Source organism: Coturnix japonica, unplaced genomic scaffold (assembly GCF_054131305.1).
Source record: "Coturnix japonica strain WE unplaced genomic scaffold, WE-NBRP24 Scf045, whole genome shotgun sequence".
Taxonomy (NCBI): domain Eukaryota; kingdom Metazoa; phylum Chordata; class Aves; order Galliformes; family Phasianidae; genus Coturnix; species Coturnix japonica.
In genome coordinates, this window is record NW_028188948.1 from 1,529,000 (window position 1) to 1,556,550 (window position 27,551).

The following is a 27,551-nucleotide window of genomic DNA, read 5'->3' on the forward strand; positions in this document are numbered from 1 at the left end:
TAAAATCTGCATGGTGGTACGCACCTCTGAAATGTACCGACTGTTGATTCATTCCAACCCAGTGTTAAAAGTCTTTGATCTGTGTTTTAATTGGCATTCCCCATCTTTGTGCCAGGTCTTGCCAGAATCAGGAACTCTTTGGAATCAACTTTTGTTTGTGATGTGTTGCTTTGTGATTTCAGCCACCGTTGTTCCTTGAGTGGAGATGATCTGAACAGGCAGTGGCTGACTCCCAGTTCTCAGCTCCATCCAACAATTTACCACACCAAAGGTCTTCTGTATTATCTGCGCAGCATCAACCGGGCCCCTGTGGTGAGTAACTCCCTGTATCTTCTATGGGTTATTGCACGCAGATGGATTATTGCAGTTGTGTCAACAGCCCTGTTTTATGGTTAGAGATATGGAAAGCATACTATACCGCTATACTTTCATCATTGTGGGGTGTTTTTGAAAGTCTTGGGTTATCTACTGAATCTTCTAACCAACTCCAAACTTCAGAGTCTTCGTGCACCTGCAGAGTGAATACAAATTCCTTACAGCTCCTTAGTATCCTCAAAGTACTTCAGCTAAACTAGATATTGTTAGTAAGTTATTGTTATCTTTCTGGCAATGACAGGAGAAATTCTGTGAAGACATAGTCTGAATGGATCATGCAAAAGCCCAAACTGGAGCAATCTGTGCAATCAGAGAAACACAAGTTAGCTTTCAAAATGGTTGAACTTTTCTGCTGCTTCAGTGAGAAGAAAATGACTTTTTGGGGGAACTACCGGAAGTTCATGAGGGGTGATACTACTGGCATATGTCTGGGATCTGTCCCCATCTGTTCGGTCTTGATGCCCAACAGAATGAATAGTTCTGAGACCTCAGGATAAAAAAAAAACACTGATGGTTTCAAATGTTGATGAACAGAATGGAAGTGGATGGAACAGCAAGTTGGCTTCTTATAGCCCCAGTTAGGCAGGAAATGTCCTAAGATGCACTGTTCACTCTGGTCTTGATGAGAAAATCCTCAGACAAGGTGAAAATGTCTGTGAGTTTCTTTAAGTGAATATTTGTGGAAATATGCTATTTTTGGCCTAAATGACAGCCCTGACATCGAGCTCTGCACTCCAAGGAATCTACTGGAAGTTCAGCTTGTATCTGAGAGTTTATTCCACCTACATTTTCTTTGGGTTTTGAGCTACATCTGATCAGTTTTGTTTTATTGTGCTAATCGTATTGGGCCTTTTTAATTTAAATTTATCATAACCATCCCTGTCACATCCAGATGCATGAAGTTGAACATGCGCCCAGTGGAAGTTTTCATCTTGCTGAGTGAAGTAAGACTATTGATCGTATCATGTCTCTCACTCACAGGCAGTATGTCAGACGTGGTAAACTGATTTTTTCTTTGCCTTTGAAGAGTACATTGATTTTGGTTTATACATGCTCGCAAATGTCTTTTCCCAACTCCAGAAGAAGCTGGATTTCTTCTGCCCTGCACTCACTGCCAAGATGCCATGAAGGCAATTTCACTGATAGCCAAATGATTTCTGTGGAGTGAATTAGTTTAATTTATCTTGGGGATGTGCAAGCAGTTTCTTCAAAGGAAAGGAAAGCTTCTTGAAAGTGAAAAGGAAATAACTTTAAAGTTAGCGGCCTTTCAAACCAAACCCATTTTAATTGGTAACTTCAGCCATAGAAAACAGCCATCTAAGTGCTTTATTTGTTTATTTATTTTTGCTTCTCTTGTTGGTTTTGGAAACCCTAGTAAAAGAAGGGGCTGGATACGCTGTAGTATTGCAACTCTCCACTGAGGGTGGTTTCTTTTCAACTGAGAGCAGCGGGAGTATCAGAGAGCTAAGCTTGGGAGCAGCTAGGACTGAAGGGGAAAGAGATGTTGCTTTTTCCCCTTGAGCATTCGTGGTGAGGAAATGTGCAGTTTGTGAATTACAGTTGACAGTGCACTTGCAGGATGCAACAGGAAAAGTGTAGCTCTTACAGAGGGATCAAGCTGCAGCAAAGAGCAAGTTACTTTTGGAGGGGACAGGAAGATGCTGTTAGGGACCAGGAGACACAAAGCGGTGTTTGCTTTTTGAGATATTCTATCAAGGTTGGAAACAGAATCTGACTGCAAGTACATAGCTTTTTGTGAGCAAAGCATCCTAAACGTGTCTACCTCAGCAGTCTGAGATTGGGTCCTCTCACGAAGCTACTAAGGAAAAAAAAGAGTATTTGCATCCATTTTCTGTCTTGCTTTTCCTTTGTTTTAAAAGCTTCCTGATTCTGTGAGTCATGAGGGGGATTGTTTTTGAGTTTGAAAGCAGTCCTTACCTTTGTGGTGCTCAGTGCTGGCACATTACTTTAAATAGATAAAAATTTGCATGTGTGTCTTGAGTCATACCCCAGTGAACACCAGACTTGGAATTTGACTGTGTGTTGGTGTCACAGCTGTACAAGAAGGATAGAGAGAAAAAAGGGGTGGGTAGGTCTCAAGTTTACCTTGTGGTTGCCCAGGCTTAACCCAAGGAAAGTTCTTCATTGGGTGCTGCAACTATAAAATACAGTTTTGTCTTGGCTGAGTGGTGAGGCTTGAGCTACTCTGTAGAATAAAAATAGAGCAGAAGAATGCATTGTAAAAACAAAAACAAAACGATTTGTCATAAACATTGAGAATAACTGCAGTGCTCAGTAAAATTAATTAAAATGTAGGTATATATGATACACAAATGGAATGGAAACATTTCCAGTAGTGTTGACTTCTCTGCTGTGGAGGTGGGTGGCAGTCATGGATTCATCCCATGGCATGAAATAGTGGTGTTACAGAGCCTGGCTTTTACAATGCTTTACTAATATGGAAGGCTTGTTCCAGACTTGTCACTTAAGGATTCACTCTTGAGATGCAGAATTATGGACCTCCTGCTTATCAGGCAGCACAGCTATCTGAGCAGCTGATCATCCCTGTGTGGTTTCTGATAAGTAATCTTTTAGGTAATAATATATGCATCTTGCATGTTAGTAATTCTGTAAATTGGCAGGTAATTGATACCTGGTTGAGCTGGGATCTCTGCCTCAAAATAGAACCACAGCTATAAAACCTTCTTTGATATTCATAGGAGTAAATTCTAGTTGGTACCTGTGGTTAAACTAATCTATGACTGTATTGCTGGAAGCATAGATGGAACGCTAACTGGAAAAATGCCTGTCATTAAAAGAACCAATAAATGCAGCTGTTTAGAAGGGGGCTTTATGGGATAATTCCCTGTTTTTCAGGCAGTTGCTTGAAGTGTAGGACTGCATAAGCCCCATGTGTTGGACTGGGTGATCCTTTTACAGGTCCTGTCCAACTCAGGATGTTCTGTGGCTATAGCAGTCCTGTTAACTAGGACTTGTGGGATGAATCTGCGTGTGAGCGTCTTAGCATCTCCAATCAACGTGCAGCTTGTCAGAGCAGCTGGAGGAATTTAAATGCTCAGTTCCTTAGGTAATTAAACTTCCTGACTGGCTGCAGCTAAACTGAGTTACTGTATAACTACTAAACAAGCATACTAGGGTAAAACTTGCCTTAACAGTTGGTGGAAGAAGTTGATCTATTCCATCTGTTTCTCTCCTCCTGTCTATGTTTATATAAGAATATGTATCTTTCTTCCTCATCTTTTTAATTGATCCACAGTGCTTCCCTACCTTATGACACCTGTCCCTTTGTCTCTGATAGATGCCTCAGAAAACTATTTAAATGATATCACGATGTTCCTTTCTAATCGGCAATGAATATTGCCTTAAAACAAACCAATTTCTTCTCTTTAGAAATCCTTGTCTTTTCACTGCTGGATTTCTGAATGTTTCTGATAAAGACATGGAGAATATATGTAACAGCAGTGTCTATATTGACTTCATATTCCGGAGGGCAATGAGATTGATTATTATTTAACACTTGGGTCAATATTTTCCTCTTGGGTCATTAAATCGTGATTTTCATTTTTATCAAAGTTGATATGTGCCTATGAAGGCAATCAAAACTTCCATTAAAACCTGGAATGTACCTTGTACCTAGTTTATATGATAGCTGACATGAGAGATGGATTAAATAGATACATTACGTTGTGTGGAATCAGATTATTTGTCTGACAAAGATAATGTCCCGTGCTTTATGTCCAGGAATTCATGTAAGTATCTGACCACATACAATACATTTTTACACAACTGCACAATTACATTTTCCTAAACATTGTGTAGCACAGTTTTTGTGTTTAAAGAAGCCAAGGTGATTAATTGCTGGCAAAAGGTGCAGTTTTAAAATCTCCTGAGGCTAATGCTAGAGTTGAGAAGTCAGAGGAGCCCAACAAATTGCTCCGTTGTATCATAAGTTACCATGAACTCTCAGGTTCCTCGGTTGGCATGGAATCTTGCACAGATGTCATGTTTATTTCTGCTGTGGACAGAAATGCACCGGTGTTGACACTGGATTCATGAGATCATGTCAGTTCCAATAGGTAAAACGAGGTACGGCTGACTAACAAAGTTTGACACTGATTATAGGCTTGGCCCAGAGCTCTGCTCTGAGTTTGTCTGAAGAGCACTGACAAAGGTGTAATTCCTCACATACAATCCTCTAGTATTTATAGTGTCTGTTGTGAAGAACCACAAAGCTTACTTCAGTATTACAGATTTTGCCTTTCTTTCCTCCCTAGGTGTTCTGTGACTACCATGGACACTCCCAGAAAAAGAATGTGTTCCTCTATGGTTGCAGTATCAAAGAGACCTTGTGGCAAGCAGGTTGCGTGGTCGACACAGCAGTTATCACAGAAGATGTTGGCTACAGGGTAGGTCTGCTTTGTTCCTTTCTACAGTTGTTGGCATATATGTGCACCTACATCCCTCTTTAAGATGAGGTCAGATCACAAGTTCTGTTGGTAGGTGCAAACTTGTCTTGCAGCAGAGGAGTAGAGATCCAGAAAAGTTTAAATGATTCCTACTATCTTCATGCACCAGATATCTGCGAGAATATTGTCAATAGGTGGATCTCTAATTCATTTCATTAAGATGCTGTTTTGTTGTCACTGCCGCTGACTAATAGAAATGTTGTATTTTTGTGTTTTATAAGTTCCAAGTATACATGTGCTTCTCTCACCCTCAACTCACGAGAAGTCCCCGTGGAAACACTTGTTTCACAAGGAAAAGCAGGAAGGGTGCTTACAGTCAGAACATCGCTTGTTGTATTTGAAATCAGTGGGCTTGAAAAGGCTGAGGATAGTTCACTGTTACACAAACAGAATTCAAATGCTGCTTTCAGCATCTGGTGCCTGTCTTGAATCTGCAATGAAGAAACCAAGAGCAAGCCTCCAAGGGTGTCCAAGAATCTGCAGTGGCCTAGATGAAAGGCTTTGTGATTGCAAAATATGGGAAGTTTCTCTCCTTCCTCCCATGAGTAATCGGGGACGATCCTGCTCTCCATGTATTTACTTCCCAAAAACATGAGCAAAATACCTCAAGAAAATTGTGATTTTTGAACAGCCTTTGCTGTAGCCCTTGATTCGTGGGAGAAAGAGGCATTGTTACTTCCTAATACTTGGCCTCAGATGACATGCGTAGCATTGACATTGGAAAACCCAACTTCAGGATTTCTCCTTTTAATCACCATTCCAGGCCCCTTTGACAGTAATCTCTGAAGGGACCTCAGTAAAGAATCCTAATTCCATTCTGACCAAATGGGAACGGAGGTTTATGGACATGGGCAGCACCCCCGTTTTTGTGCATGCTAAATCCAGCTGTATGAGAGACAGGGAGCATGGTTAAAGTAATGTGTTGTCATAAAAGAATCCTTTGAAAAGATGCGTTTTCACCCTCCCAGAAATACAATTGAAAGGTAATTAATGAGAAAAGCAGAGGGGAAAGAACTATTAGTGTGAAATCCAGTGAAAGCTGGTAAAATGAAAGGAATATTAAATTCAGATTTGATAATGCTTCTAAATGAGTCCTGACTACAGAGACATTACTGTTACCTGCCAGCGTTTTTATTTAATCAAATATAGAAGACTGATTATGCATATAATTTCAATTGTTTTAAAAACTAAACTGGATTAGAGATCTGATTATGGTACTTCATAGCATATATTTACAAAAATCTGTGTGCTGTTTCAGATAAGGACAGAATGAAAACTATCTGAACCTTCACACGCAGTTTAGCTGGATCTCATGACTGTGTTCAGGATTATAATTGTTTGGGTGACTGTGCTTTATTTTTAACCCAGCTCCAGGAAAACCTGGATGTGTTGCTCGGAATCATAATATTTTGCAGCAAATTGTACTTTGAGGGCAATTCAGAAGCAGTGGATGTTTAGTTCAGAGCAAGTAATCAATTTTAAAGATTCCTCTGTTCGGTATTCTCCCAGGAAAAGGAATGCTGTAGTTCTTAATAGCACACTGTAGATCTTGACTTAAGAGTTAGGCTCATGCTGGTCTCAGGTTTGAAATGTAATCTCTCACTTTGTTCCAGTTATCTGTTCACAAGGTTTTTTTCTGCTGATGAATGGACCTTATAGATCTTTATGTCTGTACCTTACAGAACTGGTAGGGTCCATTCATAGCTATAGATTGGATATGCTGAAAATAACATTTACTTTCTTATTACAGAGGTATGTATGATTATGATGTTTGCAGTGGATATTGCAGAACAGTTTAGGCCAAAGATTTTATCTTCTGCGTCAGTCATCCTTTAAGAGAAGACCAGCTATTAAATGTTATTTTCTCAATTTTGATGAAACCAAGCAGTCCTGTACAGAACTGTGATGTAAAGCTCAACAGAGTGGAACTAGAATTGCTTAGAATCAATCAGTTTCACTGATTGTTATTGGAAAGTGAAATTAGCTGGTTGGCTTTCGCTGCCCAAACTGAATGAAATTTGAGGGTCAATGCCATTAGCAATGAGCAGAAACTCCTTCTGTATGATTCCATTCCATTCAGAAGTTTAAGAAAGCTGTCATCAAAGAAATAATGAACGTTCTTATTTTACAAGCTCTTCACTGGATGGTCTTTGGGCATGTACTGGGATGCAAGCACAAAGGTTTATATGCACATATGTGCTTTTGTATGTAAATGCCCAATTTCTACACCGAGTACACCTAGTGTTAAGGTATCTAGTATATACTTTTACAGTTAGCATGAAGAAGTGTTGCATCCACACTGATAGAAATATTTGATAGCGCTGTGTATTAGCAGTGTTTATAGGCTGCTGTTGAGAAACATGATTTCTAGAATAAGAAAATCACTCAGAGCTAAGAGGTAATTTTACTGAATTTTCATATTTACTCTTTATTGCCGCTTTCTATACAGAGTGCATTCAATGTACCATTTGATCCCAGATGAGAATAGTTTGGTTTATTTCACAATGCAAGATAGTTAAATGCTAAGCTCTATTTTCCTATAATTATCTGTGACCTTCAGTGGGATTATGCATTCCCCTTCTTTGCTGTGTGCTGTGTTCAAACAAAATTCCTCCTATAGCTGAATCCCTTGTCAAATTGTGAGGAGGAGCTGGAAAGGAAAGAATGGAAACATTGTGTGCTGAGCTATGACTGCAGCCCTCTAGGCAGAACAGGAAAATGTAGTTAATGTTGAAGCAGCTTAAAAAATAAAGCTTCATAAGTGACTTCAGCAGTCCAAAACTATAGGATGTGCAAAGACATCATTTTGGATGGGATGTACCAAATGTACTTACAGCATTTTTGTCTGTGACTGGGGACAAAAAAACAAACAAACACAACAAAACATTAGAATATGAAGATTTCACTTGGGATGAAGATGAGTCCAGTTTGGCACTAACTGGAACTATCACAGTGACAGTTTCTACAGGTAGCTTTGGTGATACGCGCTTTAAACAGCATAGGCCTCTTGTAGATGTATTTGTGATATAAATGCATGTACATCTGTTTGATTCATTTTCTCATTGCTGATACTTTCTTATAGACTCTTCCTAAAATCCTGGACAAAGTGGCCCCTGCATTTGTCATGAACAGCTGCAGCTTCCTTGTAGAAAAGTCCCGCGAGTCAACAGCCCGGGTGGTGGTATGGCAAGAAATGGGTGTGCTGAGGAGCTACACCATGGAGAGCACGTACTGCGGCTGCAGCCATGGTCTCTACAAAGTAAGTACCTCTTCCAAAGAACTACATGGCACACTCCTTCTAATGTGTGTCTAATGAGCTTGGGAGAATAGAGAGTGCTGTTTTTATGCTGTTTGGTATTGCCAGCTTCCTTCTATAATATAAGTGTAGCCATTCTACTGAGTTTCTTCTCAGTTAAATCCTTCCACGATCCTTCACTTTTAATCTTCCATGCCAGGGAAGTAGGTTCCTTGCTACGAGGTTTCATTTGACAGTGAAATAAAAAGAAATTCCAGTCTAATGCCAAAAATATTGAGCTGAATGAAGGAGTGTTTTTGAGATGATACAGACTGTGTCTTTATAATGGTATTCACAGTAGATCTGAGGTAATTAACATGAATATTAGGAGTCGTACACTTCCTGTTGCAGTCTATCTGGGCATTTGCTTGGCTAAACTTAAGAGCCTGCACTGAGAATTCTGCACTTGGAGTTTGTTACTGACAGCCAAAGGTAGCTCATCTATGAGCTGAAGCCACAGCTTTAACTGTGAACTAAATGGAGCTAAATTTCTTACCAAATTATGTTCCAGATACTGTGGGAAGGGCTGTACTTGTGCTGAGTGCATCAGAGACAGGAGCCTCTTGGCACTTTTTAAGTACATGGTTTGAGCTCTGGTAATTGTATTTAGCTGTACATAATTCTCCACTTGCTCAGTTGGTGAATTCTTTTTGTTCCTTTCCCAAACCTGTTGCTTTCCATGGAAGGGATTCTGTGCTCCACCTTATTTCTCCCACTAGGGAGCAATCCTTATCTATACAGCATTAATATGTGGTTAAGGATCCGAAAAGACCCTTAAGGAAAAAGCCATTGTTACAAATAACAATTAATAAGACGTTCAAATTATTCTTTGCAAGTTCTATGTTAATCCTTTTACATTCCATAGAATGTGGCCAGCAAGTACTCAGCTACTGTTTTAACAGTGCTCTACTATACTCACATCATTTCTTAGATAGAAAAGGCAGAAGAAATATCTGAAGATGGTTTAAAGAAAGAGAATATAACTGCCCTGAGCATTACACCTAGTGCTCCCTACTCTGAGAAGTGCTGATGGGGTGCAATAGGTACCACAGGTTGTGGTGGGGTTTTAAATTTCCTTCAGACAGTGGGGAGAAATTCTACCTTGACTAATGTCAGTGGCAAAACTCCTAGTGATCTCCATGGAGAATTTAACTCATTTCCTAGATAATCTGAGTAACATCTAAAAGCAGTTGGACATCAGGTTATATCAGTGTCTAATGATTTGTTCTCTACTTCCTTCAGTATTTTCAACCCAAGTTTGCATAAGTTGTGCCAGCAGATCTAAAATGTTTTATGCAATGTTCTCCCAAGTGCACCACCACTCAGTAAGCTGGTGGTCAGGCTTCTAATGGTGTTGGTAGCAGTTCTGGATCCTGATCTTTGACTTTCTTCCTTCTTGAAAATGGTGAAAATAATGGTGAATGTAGCTGCTTTGCTGACTGTAAACTGAGATACAAACTTCTTGTGCTTGAAGTTGCACATATCTGATAGGGAGTTTGCAAAGGATTTAGGAAAAAACAGAGGAAGGCTTTGTAGAGACTGTAAGAAGCTTAAATATTAAATACACAGGGCTGTCAGGTAAGCCCCCTCTCACCACAGAGCAATGTTGTAGGAGGGCTGAGGTAACCTGTCTGATAGAGAGGCCCAGAAAAGAAGTTCCTAAAGTTTTTCGATTGCACGGTGTGTGGCATATCATGTATAGAAATGTGACTTTCATTTCTAAAGCAGTTTAGTGAGTGAAAAATAAGGCATGAATTTGTTACTAGTGATATGTAAATGAGAAACAGTTGTGACCCCAGCCTCGATTAAAAGTCATTTGATTTCAAATGGGTATGGGGGGAGGGCAGAAATGAGAGCAAAAGAAAAGATGACTTGTCTCTGTTGAATCTCCCTGTCTGTGTGATCAATGGAAATGCAATAAGCCATCTACCCTTAAGGAAGAGAAACATAAAACTAAAGAAACTATTGATCTTATCTAAGGTTTTATTCAACATAAAGAAGAAGAAAAGAAGGGGAAAAAAAATCCAGACTCTCTTTGATTTTGTCTGGATTGTCCAATTGAGTCTTAGAACAGCAGTGTCTCCATTTGAAAGCTGCCTAAAACAAAGCAGTCCATTTCAACAAGGAATTCTCCTTCCTACTTCTACCAGTTTACAATCTCACAATCAAAAAGTAATCAGAAACTGCCTATCATTTCTCTCCCAGTGTGAATGCAGTCTGTATTAACTCCCTCACTGGACCTATTGCCCTCCAGGTTTGTATTACTGTCCTCCTTTTGCAGGATTTTGTTGAGCCATCTTGTCTTATTTGGTTTGCAGAATACTGAATATAAGGCTGTGCCATAGAAAGCTCTATTCAGTACAATCGGGAGCAAATATTGGCCCAAAAGAATCAAATCTGCACTGATGCATATGGATATTCTCCTAAGTTCCTTCAGTGTGATTCATTTTTAAACTGGCATAGCTCTTTGTTTTACCATATCCTATTGTACTACACTTTATTCTTCTTGATTCTTGGCTGACTAGTTAAGACGCCTGTAGTAACGTACTGCACTGGGATGTTCAGATTACTAACTGTATTCACCATCCTACGAGTTTGATGTATTTTGAGCCATGTATACATTTGCGTTCCAAAACAGATATAGTAGAAACATGGCAAATCTCAAAACTCAGCTCCGTGCTCTCTCAGTACATGTGGTGTTGGAAAGGCATTTTCCTTGACATGTTGTGCCTGGTAGAGGAGATGAAGTACTGATGTAAATAGACTTCAGCTTCTTGCTTCAAAGGGATACACGCAACAAGGAGTAACAAATGAGTTTTTAAATTATTCCAGATATTTTGACAGTACCCTTTGAAGGAGATTTTACTGGTGACGTGGATCCCTTTTTGAAGAAAGTCTTTGGGAGAGTCAAGAGAAAAAATTAATTCTGTCCAGTCTAATGCTTCTGAATGAGGGGAATTGAATGCCCCAACTTTTATTATCCGACTTGATGAGAGGGAAAAGCCATCCATTTGCAAAGATGATGGAATCAGGGAGAGCAGCACCGAGCAGAGTGGCCATACGTTCATAAGAAATTGTTGATAGTTGTTCAAAACACCTTTGAAAGGAGGATTTGGGGAATTTCAGGAACGCTCTTCCATAGAACCCATCTTCATGTTGGAAAAGTTTTTCTTCTTTTGAGTCCAACTACTCAATTCACTGAACTGGTAAAGCAAGCTAGAGGTGAGGAAAAACTGATGTTGTTTTGTTGGTTGGTTGGTTGGTTTGATTTGATTTTGCTTGCATTCTCTCCAGTCATTTACAGTAGGAGAAATTAGAGGTAAAATTGTGCCTGATGTAACGGCAGCAATTGGCAGGTGGAGCCTGGCCAGAGTAACTGTCAAAAGTCATGGCCTGTCTAACAATTAGAAGCCCCCATCTCTACAAAACTCACCCCAGATAAATTGTGAGAGTGAATGTCCCTGAAGGTTCTGTGAGCCATCTTCGTGTGAGCGAGGATGTGACATTAGTCATGTAACGTGTGTTCCACAAATCATGTGCCATCTTGCTGAAGTCTGTCTCGTTCTGTTTAGAAGGTTAATAAATTGCATCTTTTTGTTTTTCCTATGCTATACTGGCATAAAACCAAGATAACTTTCTTGTTAGATAAGAGCCAATAGTTTGTATTTCGGAGATGGAAGTACTTAAATGCTGAGGGATAAAAGGACAGAGCTGCTGATAAACGGGTAGCAGAACTGGATGAAAAGCTCTGCATCCTGGCCCCTTATACAGTAACTGCAGAGATGAGAGTCTAATAAATGGGAAGAGCTGCCATTATCCATCCCCTGTAACCTGGCTAGCATTTACTGAATTATTTTATACAAGTAATGAACCAGTGAATTGCCGTGAAAGTGTGGCAGAAATAAAGCAGTATGCCAAGATGAAAGCCTTTCCTCTTGCTACTCTTTCAGAGGTGGACTGCTCTGGTTTGACCCATTTCTGTCCAAAATAACCAAATTGTTACTAATACATCATTTGTCCCTGAAATTGCAGTTCTGTTTCTTTATAGTTATCTATAGGCAATGAAAGATTTTCTTTATCTTCCTTATTATTGCGTATCACATATTATATTTCTGTGGAATTTTTATGTATGCCTTATTCATAAGCAGTTTATTACAGTCGATAGTCAGAAATTGGGTTGTTTTGAGGGAGTTTGCAGTCGCATAACGTTGTCTTACTGGCATACAGAAGCAATGATATTCTTGTATATCATTCTTGTAATTGGATGCCTAGTGCACAAACTTGCAAATAATTTTAATTTGGACTCATGCCAGTATTCAGGCACCAACAGAAATGGTTGCAGCAATGTTCTTGCCACAGAGCGTATTTGATAAGTACTTGCAGAAGGGAAATGAAAAGAGATGGAGTTTATTCTGGGCTTTCTGATGAGCATTCCAGTAAATTGTTTACATCATCTTTGAAATCTGAGGCTTTTCCTATTTCTGGTTTCCATTGTCTCCCACGTTTTACACTTTTCCTAAGTATGAGTAAGTTTCACAAGCATCCAGAAGTTTCTATCCAAAAAATCATCTCTAAAACGTGCATCTAGTGAACCCTCTGAGGCCTGGGCACGTCATTCAAAAGCAGATGCTAAGAAATATAGAAGAATGTTTTTTTGTTTTTTTTTTTCTAAATAGTTCTGCTTCCAGTTCTGGTCCAAAGTGATTCAAATTGGAAGCAGCTGTAATTGTAAGAGAAGTATAAGAGAAAAACAAATAGTTATCTTGTAGTAATCTAAGGAGTGAAGGATTAAATTAAGGTTTTCTACTCATTGTGTTTTCTTTAGTTGTTTCCCATTGCAAACGTTTGCATCCTGTTTTCCGTATTTTCATGCTCCTTTTGTGCCCACCAATCCTTTTCAGTAAATTGTGATTCAGTTTTCAAGATATTCTAATGGTACCTTTTAGTCTTGATGATTTCACTTAATGCAACGATATAAAGGTTAATGGCATTTAGGAAATGAGCAAAGGCACATGGGAAAGAGCAAACCAACCAGGAGACGGTGAGCATTCATCTTCCTTGGATGGCCAGAGCAACATAATGATTAGTCTGCAAGCACAGCACCAGGGCTTGTGGCTTGCAGCCACAAACCTGTATTTTCTGGTCCTCTTAGGCTGGATTGAGTCAGATGAGCAAAGTCTTGGATGAGAACTCTCCACGGACTTGGCAGAAAAAATGAGTGTTATATCCTAACTCGGATTTTGTTGATATAAACAAAAGGAGAAATGTATATGGCCTTGAACTACAGAGAAATGAAAAATCAGCTGACTTCTCAGCCTTTTGGAACCAATTTCAAAGCTGATCAAATAGGATCTCGACTTCTCCAACTCCTAAATAAACAGAGTAGCACAATCTGAGCCCTTTGGAAGTAATAGCATCTTAAATCAGTTCCTTTGTCTCTGTTGTTGATAGATTATCGAGGGCTGTCTGTCAGTGTAACTGGAGAACAGGTTCCCTCCCTTGTTGTGGTTTGTAATTGCTTTGTGTTTTGTTGTTAGTGGTGTTTTTTAGGTTTTGGTTTTTTTTTTTTCTTCAGCACAACAGAAAGTAATGATGGGATGAGGTCATTGTAGATCTGACTTTGCAGAGTTGGAAGCATCTAGTTCTGTGGAGGTACACTAGACATGGATGTATTTGGAACAGCAAAGCAGAGCCATCATGTGCTCCCCTCTTTCTCTCAACTCTTTTCCACTACTGTATATAATCGATCAGTTGCTGTAGCTCTGATGTTTACCACTTCTGTTTGGGGCTTAGTCTTAAGGGGCTTGTTCCAACAAATCCCTGCGTTTCTTTCCTTTTACTTGCAAATGATGTGAGCATCTCCTAGTTAGCAGCTGGTTTATTTGTTAAACCAAGGAACACAGCAGATTCTGTGGGACCCAGGAAAGGAAAACAGATGTTACCTTGATTCTGTACATTTCTGAATGCTGATATTTCTCTTTTTTCCCCTTCCAATATACCATAAACAGCTGATACCTGTTTTGTTTGTTTGTTTTCTCCCTCAACTACTTCTAAACCTTTCTAGATGCTTGGTTGCAGCCCAGTCTTCCCATACTCTTGGGAAGAAAGGTGGTAGTAGGTACAGATTGGAAAGAGTTATCGAGCTGCTTCCCTAGAAGCTTTTTTTTTTATTTCCCTAGGAAATAAAAAGCCAGACTACATGGAATCAGAAATGCAAGTATTCAGTCATACCCATTTTCTGGGAGTTGTGGATGGGATTAGATCGAAGATTCCCAGGTGCTGACATTGCAAACCCAGACAACTTAGATGTTAGAATCAAAAAATTCATTTGCAATTAATTAATTTATGGTTGCATGGAAAAGATGCTGCACTTTGGATGAAATATTACTCTTTCTGAAGCCCACTGAACAGTTCTGAACGGTGCAGCCTTGAATATAAGTGGGATTTAAGTCTGCTAATGAAAAGAACTCTTGGGAAGGATGTGAGACAGAAAAGCAAAATTCCTAATGAAAACTAGCTGTAGTATTCTGGCAGTGTCTCTTTAAAAGTCTAAATATCATTGCACATCATCCTTTCAAGTTTTCAGTGGAATTACAGCGGCTAGGTTTTTGATTTCTGATGTCTCTCTTGCTTGTTAATCTGGTCCCATGTGGATTTATTGTACAAATCTATTTGGCAGCTGAAAATTGCCCTTTGATGAAGCTCATAGTCTAATCATGAACTCCTCAGGCATGGCAAATAAGAATGGGAGGTTGCAAAAGCACAGGCTAGAGGAGCCACGTTTGTCTTTTACTCTGCATGGATTTTAGAAGCATCTAAATTTCAAAGTCTTTTATACACAGGATTTTCTGCGAAGATTGATTTTTACCCCTCTTAGCATCATAACATTTGCCATGCTGGATCAGACCATTGGTCCATATGATCAGGTATCCTGTCTCATACAGTGTTTGGTTCCTCGTGGCTCCTAAGAGAACAAAACCAGGCTGTAGTGCAACTGATTCAATTACACTAAGACATGGAAAAGAAGAAATAATCCTACCGGCCCACCTGACCTGCCTCCTTTCTGCTTCATATGCTGCAGCATGAGGCCTGATTATTTCGAGGGTGTGGTAATGATAATGAGCAACTTTCTCTGTTGATAATTATGGCACTTTTCTGTCCCCTTTCGTAATATTTTCCCACATGGGATTTCCTGCAGCAGTGAACTCCACTAGTTCATACTAGTGATATTGGATATGCTGTCCAATATTGAATGTAAACTATATATTGAAATTTAATCTCACTTCCTCCTCCATTCTGTCCCTCCACTGATTTCTGCACTGTACTTCTCACAGCTGCTGTAGCTCCCAGGTTCTTTAATCTGCTGTTCTCTGCCACATCCACTGTTGTCTTTATTCATGGATGATCCAATCGTAGGTCCCTTGGTCTTGTCAAAAAGAAATCAAACTAACTCTATTCATTCTTGCCAACTTTGAAATCTGTAGGTGCATCCTTTCTTCTTCTTTTTTTTTCTCATCCAGTTCTTGTCTCTTTGGTCTTTCCTTTTTTATGTTCCCAATTGAGATTTATATTTTTTTTTCATATGTGCTAAGCTCCTGTACTGATAGCATTGTCATTCCTCTTTCCCTTCTTCCACAACACTTATTTCAGCTTATGGTCCCAGAAAGAACCATCAGCTCTTCTGGTTTTGACCTCCTATACTACATAGGCAGCTTTGTACCAAACCCTCGTGTTTGTGTAAGATTTTTCATAGAAGAAAGAATTCAGACTGGATTTGAGAGCATCACATGATTGGAAATCCATCTGGTCCCCTGATATTTTGTTCCAGGGATCAGAAAGTGCTAAATATTATTTCCTTGTACGAATTTGAATTCGTCTGCCTGCTATTTTCAGATGTACTCTAGTTTTTTCTCTGTTGGTTTAAAGAGAGATTTAGTAACTTGCAGGTTCTTCTCTTAAAAATACTTACAATGCAACCAAGTTACCTTTCTGTTTTGATAATTAATTAAAACAGGCTGAATTCTATAATAGTTTGTATGAGAATGTGCAGGTAAGTACCTCTGAATTAGCTAAAGGAGCAAGTGGAAAGTCCTGTGCTAAACCACATTAAGCCACATGTCAACACTCTGAAGCAGAATTAAGGTGGCCTTAATTAAATTTGGCTTAACTCATTTCCAAAGTAAATTAAACCAAACTGAATTGCAAACACTTTAATTCTGAATAACGGAGGAGAAATATGTGTTTCTGAATGTGATAAACTTACAGATGAAAGAGGTTGCTTGTGCTGGGTAATCTATGAGGCAGAGAAGGCAATATGTTTAGACATGATATTTCTGGAGCTTCATGGCTTATCTTTAGGTAAGAGGCTCTGTTGTATACCACATATGGATGACAAAGAGAAACCTGCTATATTCTAATTTTTGTCCAAGGAAGAAATTTTTGATGCATGTGATGCCAGATGGTGGCTATCTGCAAGTGAAGATGCATGGTCAGAAAAGAGAAATTACAGCACACAGCCTATGGAAATGCAGACATTAGGGACAATTAAAAAGTGATTCACATACATACTATAAGTGGGGACAGATGAGAGGTGAACGAGCTGAAGACAGTAGAGATCAAAGAAGTTGTTGGCTACTCATAGTTGTGAGAGAAGGAGAATTTGGAGACATCCAAGTGCTGATGTTTTGCAGTATTTCTTTTACTCTCAGACACTCAAGACAGGCAGCTTCTGGAGTATAGAATATTAATCTTTGATGAATAGCTGCTGAAGTGAGACAAGGAATCGTTAAAATATTTTCAACCAAGTAATTATCATAAGCGAGTTCCACTTAGAAAAATGGACAAAGGAATAAACAAGTGTAAGTGTGATTTGGCGTCACACTTTCTTCTTAAAGCAAACAAATATGATACCAAGAGGAGCTTAGATGATGCATGTGGAAATGAGTGCAGTTGTGTGTCATGGGATACGTACGGTTCTTGGTGAAAAGGAAAGATATATTATTGTTATTATCTAACAACTTTTTAGAGCTGAAATTGAGAGAAGGAAGAAAAGATGGAAAGGTAATGGTTGTGTAAATGATGGATAAACCGAACTGCTTTCCAGTGGTCATAGAGGAGAGTGGTCATAGAGACTTCTGTCTAGGTGTTATGTACCTGAGATTTTGTGTAGGCAGCAGTAAATTCTATTACAGATTCCGAACATTACAGATGATTATTTTCTAGTACAAAAGATGTTGTATCCAATATAGCTCTATTCTGGACCACACTATGATAGGAAAGGGTGAAATAATCTTCGGTGTGAGAGTTGGTGGTTACCTAGACACCAGTGATCATGACCCAATTACGTTTAATAAGGGCAGAGCGCATCATTTCTATTAACATGTGTTCATGTATGTTTTTCCCTTAATATGGGATAATAGTCCAGGACTGAGGATGTATTATAAATAAAGCAGACCACAAGAGGAAGAAAAAAAAGATTACGGAGGTATTATAAATTTTAAAACCAATGTTTTTAAAATAGATTCTGTTACATATCCCAAAAAAAGCTTAATCAAGAATTGAGAACACATTTAGTTAAAACCCATCTTGGTATAATAGTAAAGAGAAGGTGATAATTAGAGCATAGAGGACAGTGAATCATAACACTGATGAAGAATCTATGTAATAGATGGATTGTCAAGAGGTGGATTTCACTTCTTTTAGTCTGTTTCCTTTTTGCCAGTACTAATTGTTTACTAGAGATTCTGACAGATACGAGTAAACAGTGGTAGAGGCCATTTACCTAATCATGATCAAGATATTCTGAGGTGAAAAATGCATAGGTTAATTCTCTGTGAACAAAAGAAAAAGGGGAAAAAGGGTATCAGCCAAAGTAATGTAGGAATTAGATGTGGGAAGCTAAGAAAGTAACTGAAAATTCATGGCAATTGCTACTAAAGACAGTAAAAAAGAATTCAATGCAATGACTGGAAAAGAAAAAGCTATTCTTCTTATGACGTCTGATCAGAAATGTAACCTAAAACCCAAGGAGTTCTTTCTGAGAAGAGCCGCCTGAAGCCTGGTGTACTTCACAATTAAGTTCTGCCTTGGATTAAATAAGTTTTTCCCAAAGTATTCCTAACCAAATCTCTTACTGCGTGCCACCTCTTCTTGGCTATTGCGAAAAGTTTCCTTTGGTGGTGCTGGAAGTAGCAGGTGAACTTACACAAGAATATTGAATCAGAGATTCACTCAGAAACAAAATGAGAAAGGCGATTTTCAATGAGTTTGAAAACGATATTGCAAATGAGTCTGTGAGAGGAGTACAGCTACATACAATGGGAATAAAAAGCCCTGAAACACTGTCCATTTTGCAGTAGCTTATTCCTGGTAGAGATGACTTCTTTTACTAAGTAGGGTTTTAAGTATGTGTATGTTTTTGCCACATGATCAGAAGGACGGTTAGCATCTCAGTGGGAAGTATTCCTTTAAAAGCTGATGGCCAGCAGGCTACAAGTGGAAAGACTTGTTCTGACTTGGAGATAAATATAAAATGCTGTTAGCTTGTGAGGGAGCTGAGAATTGAATTAAGTAGTTTATTTGATTTGAAATGCTAATTCTGTGTGAAAACAATGGAGGACCAGCACTTGTTAAGATATTTCCGCTGCCGCTTTCTTTTTCTGTTATATTATGCCTTCAATTCCATTGTATTATTGTCTGTCTTGTGTTCTTTTTCCCAGCATTGAGAAGTAATAGAGTTGGATCTGACTTGTCATCTGGGTTGGAGAGAATGGGCTGTACAGCCATGTTGTGATGGCCCAGGGCATGCATGCATGCATCGCCAATTGGCAGTGATGGGAAAAAGGGAGACAGCTCTGTAACGCAGCATAAACACGCTTGAGCAACACAATACCTTGCTCACAACCTTCAGATGTCCTGCACCTGGGTGAACAGGCACCTAAAGTCAACACCGTGGCCAATACTACTGCTTTCCACCAAAGATGAAAGCACTGGATGAGCTATGTGATGGGCTTTATGTTCCCTGCAGTCTGATGGCGCATAGGAAGTTTGCAGCAGGCAGCTGGACACCATTTTCCCAGTGACCTTTTGCGAGCAGCCCTCTTGTCTTTTCTAGTGAGGGAGAATGAAGTAAATGGAGTCTGAAAACAGCTCAGACTGGCTCTGAAATAGTGACCGAAAGGTCGCTTTTCTGATCAAGCCATTGTCTTTGGTGATTGGAAGGGCTTCCAGAGGTCAAAGTGCTGAAGTTTTTCTAAATCAGGAATGCTTTCATGAGCCCCCGTGTGCACTGAAATGGCTGGAATTTCTGCTGGTTCATCAGTTGTAGGTAAATGTATTACATAGGCTGAATATCTGCAGCAAGCTACAGCACTGGTTCTGTGGTTTCATGTATTTGATCATCCCTCGCTCACATCAAATCCTTTAATTTGTGAAGCCTGATGTATGATTATGCTGGGGAGTGATATTAAATGTCAGCTTTGAAAATGGGCCTTGTCACGACTAATACGAAATTCACTCCTGTTGTTAATTTAATGAGATAGAGTGACATGCATCATACATTTATTAAATGACCATAATTATATTTATATTAATGCCAATCTCTGCCCAGGAGAGATTCAGGCCTGGCGTAATGGGACGTGTTCATAATGCAGAAGATCTCTGAATATAGATACAGTGAGAAACTCAGGACTGTAAAACCAAGGCCATGTTGTAGGCTGAGACCGAGTAGCTCTGAGATGCTTGGACAGCATTTTGGGTGGGTGAGGCTGTGAGCTTTGATGGAGGTACATGATTAGAGCTCGTGTCAGACCAACAGCTTTTTGGTTATTCCACATGCTGCAGGATTGGTTGAAATTCATTGAGGTATTGACTTGCTCTTAAATGTAATGCATTTGTATGTTCATTCCCTTTAAAAGGTCAACGAAGCAACTTGACAATTTTTAAAGGTAGCCTGCTGTGTCTGAAGTATATTTAGTTTCATGCTGTCTTCTCTGCAGGATATGATATCGAGTTGTTCTGGTGTTATACCGAGCATGTTGTGCATCGTTATGTAGACAAGATCATTGCTCAGACCTAGGAAACAAATAAGAATTGAATTTTTTTTCCGAATCTTTTTTTTTGTACAATTATGTTGTTTTAGGAAAATGGCCCTCGGTTATTGCTCTGGTTTCTTCTATCTGGTTGCATCAATTTCCTGGGAATAAACCAGATTTCTGGGACAGCGGCAGCTCTGCTTGTTGCAGGAGGCAAGAGCAGCCACTACTGAATTCAGTAGCTCCTGTCTGTTGCTTATGCTGATAGTGTCCACTTCTCCTACGCTGCATACTGATGTGTCCCCTGTCTTCACTCTTCTTGTCTGTCACTATAAACAGAGGGGAACAAAGTTGACAGTGTTGGATTGAAGGGCTGTAAGTGGTTATTGATTCCCAGCCTTCTCGCATGCATAGAGGTAGGGTATGTGTTAGAATACAGACACGAGCACACAAGTGGCAATGGCATGTTACTGCCACTGAGTTATGGGATGTGCATAATTGTTCTTTTCAATGCAGTAGCTAGGGGAACATCTGTATGCACACTAGAGGATGTGTTTGTGTGCTGCACTTGGAAGAAGTTGTGCCCAAAGATGTTTGTATGCATGCATTTATTTCTGGTTTTAGGCAGAACACAAAAGGTGTGCAACTGACATGCATATTTATTGCTTTAAATACATGTCTGTATTTTGTGCATCTATGCATAGCACATGTGGCTACCTTAAGGTCTATATTTTCTACGTACAGCTAGAATTATGTTGTGCTGTGTGTCATTCCTCTGTCATATGACACTGTTTCATGGCTGTCAGTGGAAAGAGAAAAAGGAAGGGATGCATAACTCACCCTTTTGGCCAAACCATTCTTGCAAAGCACTTGTGGGAGCCTGGATTATCTCGTGAAGGGGAAAGGAAGTTCATTTCTAAATGAAAACTGAAAAGAAAAGGTACACAGCAATGATGAAGTTCAGGTTTCATTAGCTTTTGATGTCTGTTCACAGGAAAAAAATCATGTTTCCTTGGTGACCTTTTAATAAATGCAAAGCTAGGTGGGAAATCTGTCCTTCAGTTCCTTTGCATTTGTAACTAATTAAAGGTGTGGAGTGTGGTGTATAGGATTGCAATGAAGCCTGATGTCAGGCAGCACACTCGCAGTGCTGGGGTCTATGGATGTGTGCGTTGCTGTCCTGTGGGCTTCCACGTGCAGAGGAGATGGATGTCTTCTAAGGCTGTTTCGCATCTCCTCTTCTAGCTGAGATTGGAGCAGAAGGGTAAGGTGGGCTCCTCACACTGCGCAGCTCAGTTCTTATATGTATTGACACAAAGGGTGCTAAGGTGGTGGAAAGCAAAACAAAGCAGGCAATTGCTGTCAGTACAGGCTGTCTAAGCTGGTGTGACCTACTGCATTGTAAAGTGAGGGGAAGTGCCTTATTCCTTGTAAAGTATTTTCACTTCTGTTCATCCAGTGTTCATCAAGGTGTTGGAAGGAACGCAGCACATGTTCCTTGACTCTTCTACAGCTTTTTAGTAATATCTTTCTCAGCGTAGGTGTTGCAGAAATTAAACCAATCTGGTTACGTTTTGTGGCATAGGAAGACAGGATAAGCAAGGTTTGCCACAGCAGTGGGTGTTAGAGAAGCTGCTGACAGAAAGCAGAAAAGATAACAGACAGAAGTCAAGTCAGCTTCCATTTAAATACCTTCAACCTCTTGATTCAGAGATACAGTGTGTAAATGGTGAATTGTTTGTCATGTTTTTGATACTCACTGCTTCTGGACAGACATTTGATCTCAGGGTATTCAGGTAACGTTTTAGTGTCTGCCCTTAGTTGGTGTAGCATGAATGATGTCTTCTGTGAATTCATTGGTAGAGAGGAGGAGGAATATTAGCAGAATTTTCTGTGTCTTTTTGGAATAATCTTTAGTGATGCTCTCTGGAAGAGAAAACCTTAGATTTCTGAGTCTGTGTGAAAACATTCAGAGATGAGGGACAGCCCAAAGAGGTGTTGGTTTCATACTGATAAGATCTGGTGTGTTACATGCTGACATGCATCATAAGAATGAGTAGCACCTGACACTTCTGGGCTCACTCCAGATATATAAATGCAGTCCACTTAAGGCCAGGTTGCCTTTGCTTGAGATTCTGACTGGTTGGAATAAATGGGAGTGAAATTTTGTTTATTTCATGTACATTTAATAACACACATTTCAATCCCCAAGGTGCTTCATCAAGTACCCTACTCTTCTCAGTCAGTTCCCCTGATTTCACATGAGGATGTACAGCTGTGATAAGCTGAACTGAATGTGAGGTCTCATAACTCTACAATTTAAACAGTAAGAAGCTTCCAGAAAGGCCAAATCAGTCACTGAAGACCTTCTTTTTAAGACAACCAGAGCAGTCCCAATACAAATCATGTTTTACCCATATTATTTCTGTGTCCGTGTTACAGAGACTTGGCACAAGCCCCAAATACATCTCATTTATATATACACGCTTGACATTAACTGGAAGGGGGAGACTGTGGAAGTGGAGAAAAGACTCATAAAACCTTTAATTCTTGCAATGGCACGTTGGCACTTTTGTGTGCCACAGCTCAGCTACTTGTTGTATAGAGAGAACTCAGCCTATAGGACTGTGTAGGATTTGCATCCTGTTTAGAGGGGAAAGCCAGCAGCAGAGTGCATGGAGAGTACATGCCTATGGTTTTTGAATTACACATTAAATGAGTGTTTGTTCCGCTGGGCTGGGTTTGTGCAGTTAGTATTCGTGGGTGCAAACTACAGACTGTGGAAGACTACAATATAAACATGAATGTGGATACACGTGGGTGTGGAAGACAGTCCAATGCATGTTCAAGTGTGCACCAGTGTGTCTGATGAACGTGTAACTTTAATTGTGTCTTTATGGATGGTTGTTGTTTGTTGTAATGCTAGAGTCTTAGAAATGTGTCCCTGTACATCTGTGATCATGTAAATGTGTGTGTATGCACAGATCTATATAAATGCCTGATGAGAAGTGCTCAGGGTTTCCAAGTAGGAGATAACACAGTGTACCAAAATCAGCGGGAAACTCCAGTGCATTCACATTCAGCCATCATTTTGTTCTAAGAAAATGGGGATTTTCCTTCATGAAAGAAGAGGCACAAGTGCAAAAGGGCTTTTGTGGCACTGACTGTGCAGCTGATTGTCAGTCTGAGACGGAGGACTTTCCATACGTGCCTTTTTCTTTCACTTACCCTCACAGATGTGACCTCTGGAAAGAAAAGCTAATAAAGCCTTTTTCCCCCCACAGAGAAACACACATAAGAGCTTGGCAGAAACTGCCATTTCTTCAAAGTCATGTCTAACAATTTTTCCACCAGCACCAGCTCTTCCTTTTAGTCTCTGAAAAGAAGGCTTGCCAGTAAAAGTCCAGAAATAACTTCTCTCACTAGAACCCGTGTTTGCCAACAATAGCTAAGGAAAGGGAATCTATTTTTGTATCTGGATTGTAGTGTGAGATAGTTCTGGTGGCCTAATCTAATTGTGGTTTAGGATGTTGTAATCTCTGTATTGAGGTATATGGGAGAAAAATAGTATGTGTGCCTCTTCTGAGAAAAGAATTAGGGTCAGTGCTAGCAGTAGGAGAAATTGAGATAATACCAGATAGTCTCTGTTTGGCAGCCAAGGCCAAGTCTCACTGTCTCCAAGCAAGGTAAGCAGACCAGGCTTCTGAAGAGTACTTGGATTCAGCCACGAGTCCACATTATTAGGCAAGTCCATGGTAGTGTAGCAGATCCAAAGTGAAAACACACGTTAGTAATTCAGGGTGATGTTTGTGGGATCAAACAGCTCAGAAACCACTTGGCAGGTCCACAGTGACAAGGTGATGCTGGGAAGTCAGTTCTGTGAGTCAGAGTCTCACCATAGGGTACACCATATACACACCATAGGGTGTGCTCAGGTAAAAGCATGTAAGCGTTGCTACAGGAGCTACAGACCTGCAGTTTTACAGCAGAGCCCTAAGCTGAAGTGGGGCTCTTAGAATAGGTAGAGGGTATGGGTAAAGGCCCCAGGCGGGTCTGGCTGAGGACCTTTATGGCCTGTTAGTGCTTTCAGAGCTCTGAAAGAATGATTCATTTCACCATCAGAGTATCATGTCTGGGTTGTCTCTGTTCTGTATCAGAACTGTGGAACAGCTGCTAAAAATAAACCTTAGAAAATCTATTCCAGACTTTATACGAGACCCTGTCTGTGTTGAGCAGGAGATCTGGGGTTCATTCAGACAAGTATCTGAAAACCTCACAACCAGCTGGGTGTACTCAACATGTGTGTTAGCTGTTCTGAGTTTTGTAACTTAAGCTATTAATTTAAGGCTTCTGTTCACTCTGACTAGCTAAGATCCTGACAGGGACTTTAATTCACAGGCATAAAGCTCTGACAGTCTCTGCTTCTAACTGCCATAATGGACAAACTTGATGGGCAAATGCGTTTGTTATTTTTCTTAGGAGACAAAAACTGATTCAGGTATTCAGTTGCTGTGATAATAGCTATTCTAATAGAAGCAGACGTCTCCTAGTGTTGTTTCTATCTCTTGCCAATCTTGAGCTTCACCACTCTCCTGAATGTGTAGCTTTTTAGTCCTTCTATTTACTGAAGGTCTGTAGTTGTACACTGCCTTTCTGAGAGAGCTCAGATTCCACTTGTCTGTCCCTAGTGGGCAGGATAGAAGGTACTCCCCTCCCATATGTTCAGGGGCACAACTGCATCTGCAGAGCTTTGAGGTTCTTTGTCAGAGAGTAGTGCTTGCTAGTTACTCTAGAAGCTGCAGGTGACCCAAAACACTGAGCAAGGGACTCCACACTCTCTACGAGTGTGGGATTGGCAGCACATCTGCCTGATAGAAGGTCTTTATCTCACAAGAAAAGAGAGAAGAGGGAAGCAACTGCTGCCGTGATCTCTGCAGCTGCCTGTCATCCTGCCTGAGTGAGTTTGATGTGGTGCTGTTGCTTCTTTACAGAAAAAGACGCAAGTTATTTTAAGACACTCTTATTATTTTTCTTATTTTTTGGAAATCTTAATCTTTTAAAATATGGCAGGATCTCGAATTAGATGCCTCAAACAATTTTGCTTCCAGCAGTGAGGGGTGAAGTGTAGGAGGTAAAGAGAACTGTGGGTTACCTCCCCATCTCTGCTGATGTCCTTCACTAGGTGCCCTTCACTAGGTCACTCCTCCTCTGATTCAGCATCCCTGTTGGCAGCTTGCAGTACTGCTCTCCTATCTCCCAGAGGATATCCTGCGATTAATTGAGGGATGTATCTAAATCGCTTTAGCATGCAAGCCAAAAGTCATCGGGGACAAAGCTGTTACTAGGGCAGGAATAAAGGTCAGACCCTTGCTGACATGGTTGTCTTGATTAATTACTACACTAATCTCTATAACTCCTCTTCAGCAATATAATTTGGCCTCATCCCTTGCTTGTTTGTTGGTTGTTGTGGTTTTTTTTCCTTCCATTTTCTGCAACTTAGTGGTGAGAGAATTACTGAATAAACCCACATGGAAAATGCTACTTCTCTCTTTCCCACCTCTTGGCCAAACCTATGCCTCATTCCCCCTTAGTGTCCTGGGGGAATGTGTCTTAGTGTCCTGGGCAGCCTTAGCTGGTGGGGGCAACCAGCCCATGGCAGACAGTTGGAACTCTGTGATCTTTAAGGACCCTTCCAACCTAAGCTAAGAATCTATAATTCCACGATTCTTAGGGATTTGAGGAGTGATAGACAATTACTTGAATTACTAGGAACATGATGCATGGAACTGGCAAAATCAGTTCATTTGATACTATTTTCCTGCAGCTTTTTTTATGTAGGAAAGTACGAGGTCGGTGCAAGAAATCCTTAGCGTCCCTGTTCTCTGGGTGAAGTGTATTGAAGGGCTGAGCAGCCAACCATGGCTGAGGGCAGGAGGTGCTGGTAGTTTGGATTCTGCGACTAATACAGCTCTGGGGCTCATTGTTTTGGGACAAACACTTTTGAACACAGAGACTGTGCAGAGTCCATTAAGGATCACCAGCAGCATCAGAAGAAGATACAGAGGGGCTTGGAGAGGAGCAGAAGGCAGACTGAGTGAACGTGTGTAGTGAAGGGTAGTGAACCGAACCTGCTTTGGATGAACAAGAGGGAAGATTCCCTCCAGGTTACTGCCCAGTGGGAAATCAAAGAAATGAAGAAAATCACTCCGTGTTTCCTATTCAGCTCCTCATTCGGATCTGTTGTATTTTCCACTCCTCTGTGATTACGTCCGTGTCTCAGTCAGGTATTGTTTTCTGCTTGAGTTGGGAATGTTCCCTAAAGCTGTTCCGAGTGCGCAATACTCTCTCATTCTCTTTCCCAGGCCAATTTTGGAGTGAATTTTGGCAGATTACACAAGTGCAGAGTGTTTACTGTCCTGTCTTACATCATCATTTTCCCGTATCGTTTATTTTTCCTTTGACAGATTTTTAACACTGCCAGTCTAATATGCATCAGAGATTGTCGAGTATTACCATAATGCAGTGTATTGTGGGTAATCCCATGCAAATTGTTCTGTGGAAAGTCATGCTAAATTATCTTCTTGGGGGGAGAAAGAAAAAGGCTTTTGCTTTCATTTATTTTAACCGTTTGTTCTTTGGATTTCAGAGCAGCTGCCAGTGGCAATGATTTAGAACAGTTGTTTGACACTCGGCACCATGTGAGGCGATGCTCCTCCTCAAAAGACATGGTGCTAAATGCATGGCGTTGTGTACTGTGCTAGGTTTATTGTATACGTGTCTCCAGTGTTCACATTTAAAACGTTGGTAGGTTGTCTAAGGAAAAATCTGAGTGTATGTTGGGTTGGCACAGTGAAGGTAGGCATTGCCAATTTTTCCAGCTCCATTGTATGAACATATTGAGGAAATACCAGTTCTTGTGAGCCTGAAGTGCATCAGATGTCTCTTGGAAGAGGCAGATCTGATCATACACGCTCTTGTTTTCTTTTTTTCTTTATTATCAAGGTCATTTGCTTGTAAACTGGCTGCTTTGTTCTTTCTGAGGTCCATATTACTTCCCCAAACCGAGACAGTAATCCTCCTTCTGGATGGAACACTTGATTGTAGTAGAAATGATTGCAGTGTCACAAACAGAGGATTATCGTTTTAAGTGGAAATCATAAAAACAGGTTGAAAAAGACTTCTAAGAAAGAGGCAGCTTGTTCTTATGCAAATTTTCTCAGGTAGTACAGCTGCAAGATAAGAAGTCTTGAAAGCCTATAATCTGGAGTCAGCATCTTCTCTGTTAATACAGGTTTGCCTGCGTCACACTGTGAACGGTCAGTAGGTCTCCAAAGACTCAGAGAAACTTAGTTTATTCTTCTG

The 27,551-nt window shown here is 40.2% G+C and overlaps 1 protein-coding gene across 1 annotated transcript in view; it reads left to right on the plus strand.

The window, feature by feature from the left end:
* The window catches only part of LOC146752443 (cytosolic carboxypeptidase 4-like), a 73,776-nt gene that overhangs the window by 34,121 nt on the left and 12,104 nt on the right, over positions 1 to 27,551 (plus strand). Inside the window, exons 2-4 of the mRNA XM_085531862.1 lie at positions 183 to 312; positions 4,671 to 4,802; positions 7,945 to 8,121. Coding sequence (XP_085387988.1) covers positions 183 to 312; positions 4,671 to 4,802; positions 7,945 to 8,121 — 439 coding nt within the window. The remainder of the gene's footprint in view (positions 1 to 182; positions 313 to 4,670; positions 4,803 to 7,944; positions 8,122 to 27,551) is intronic.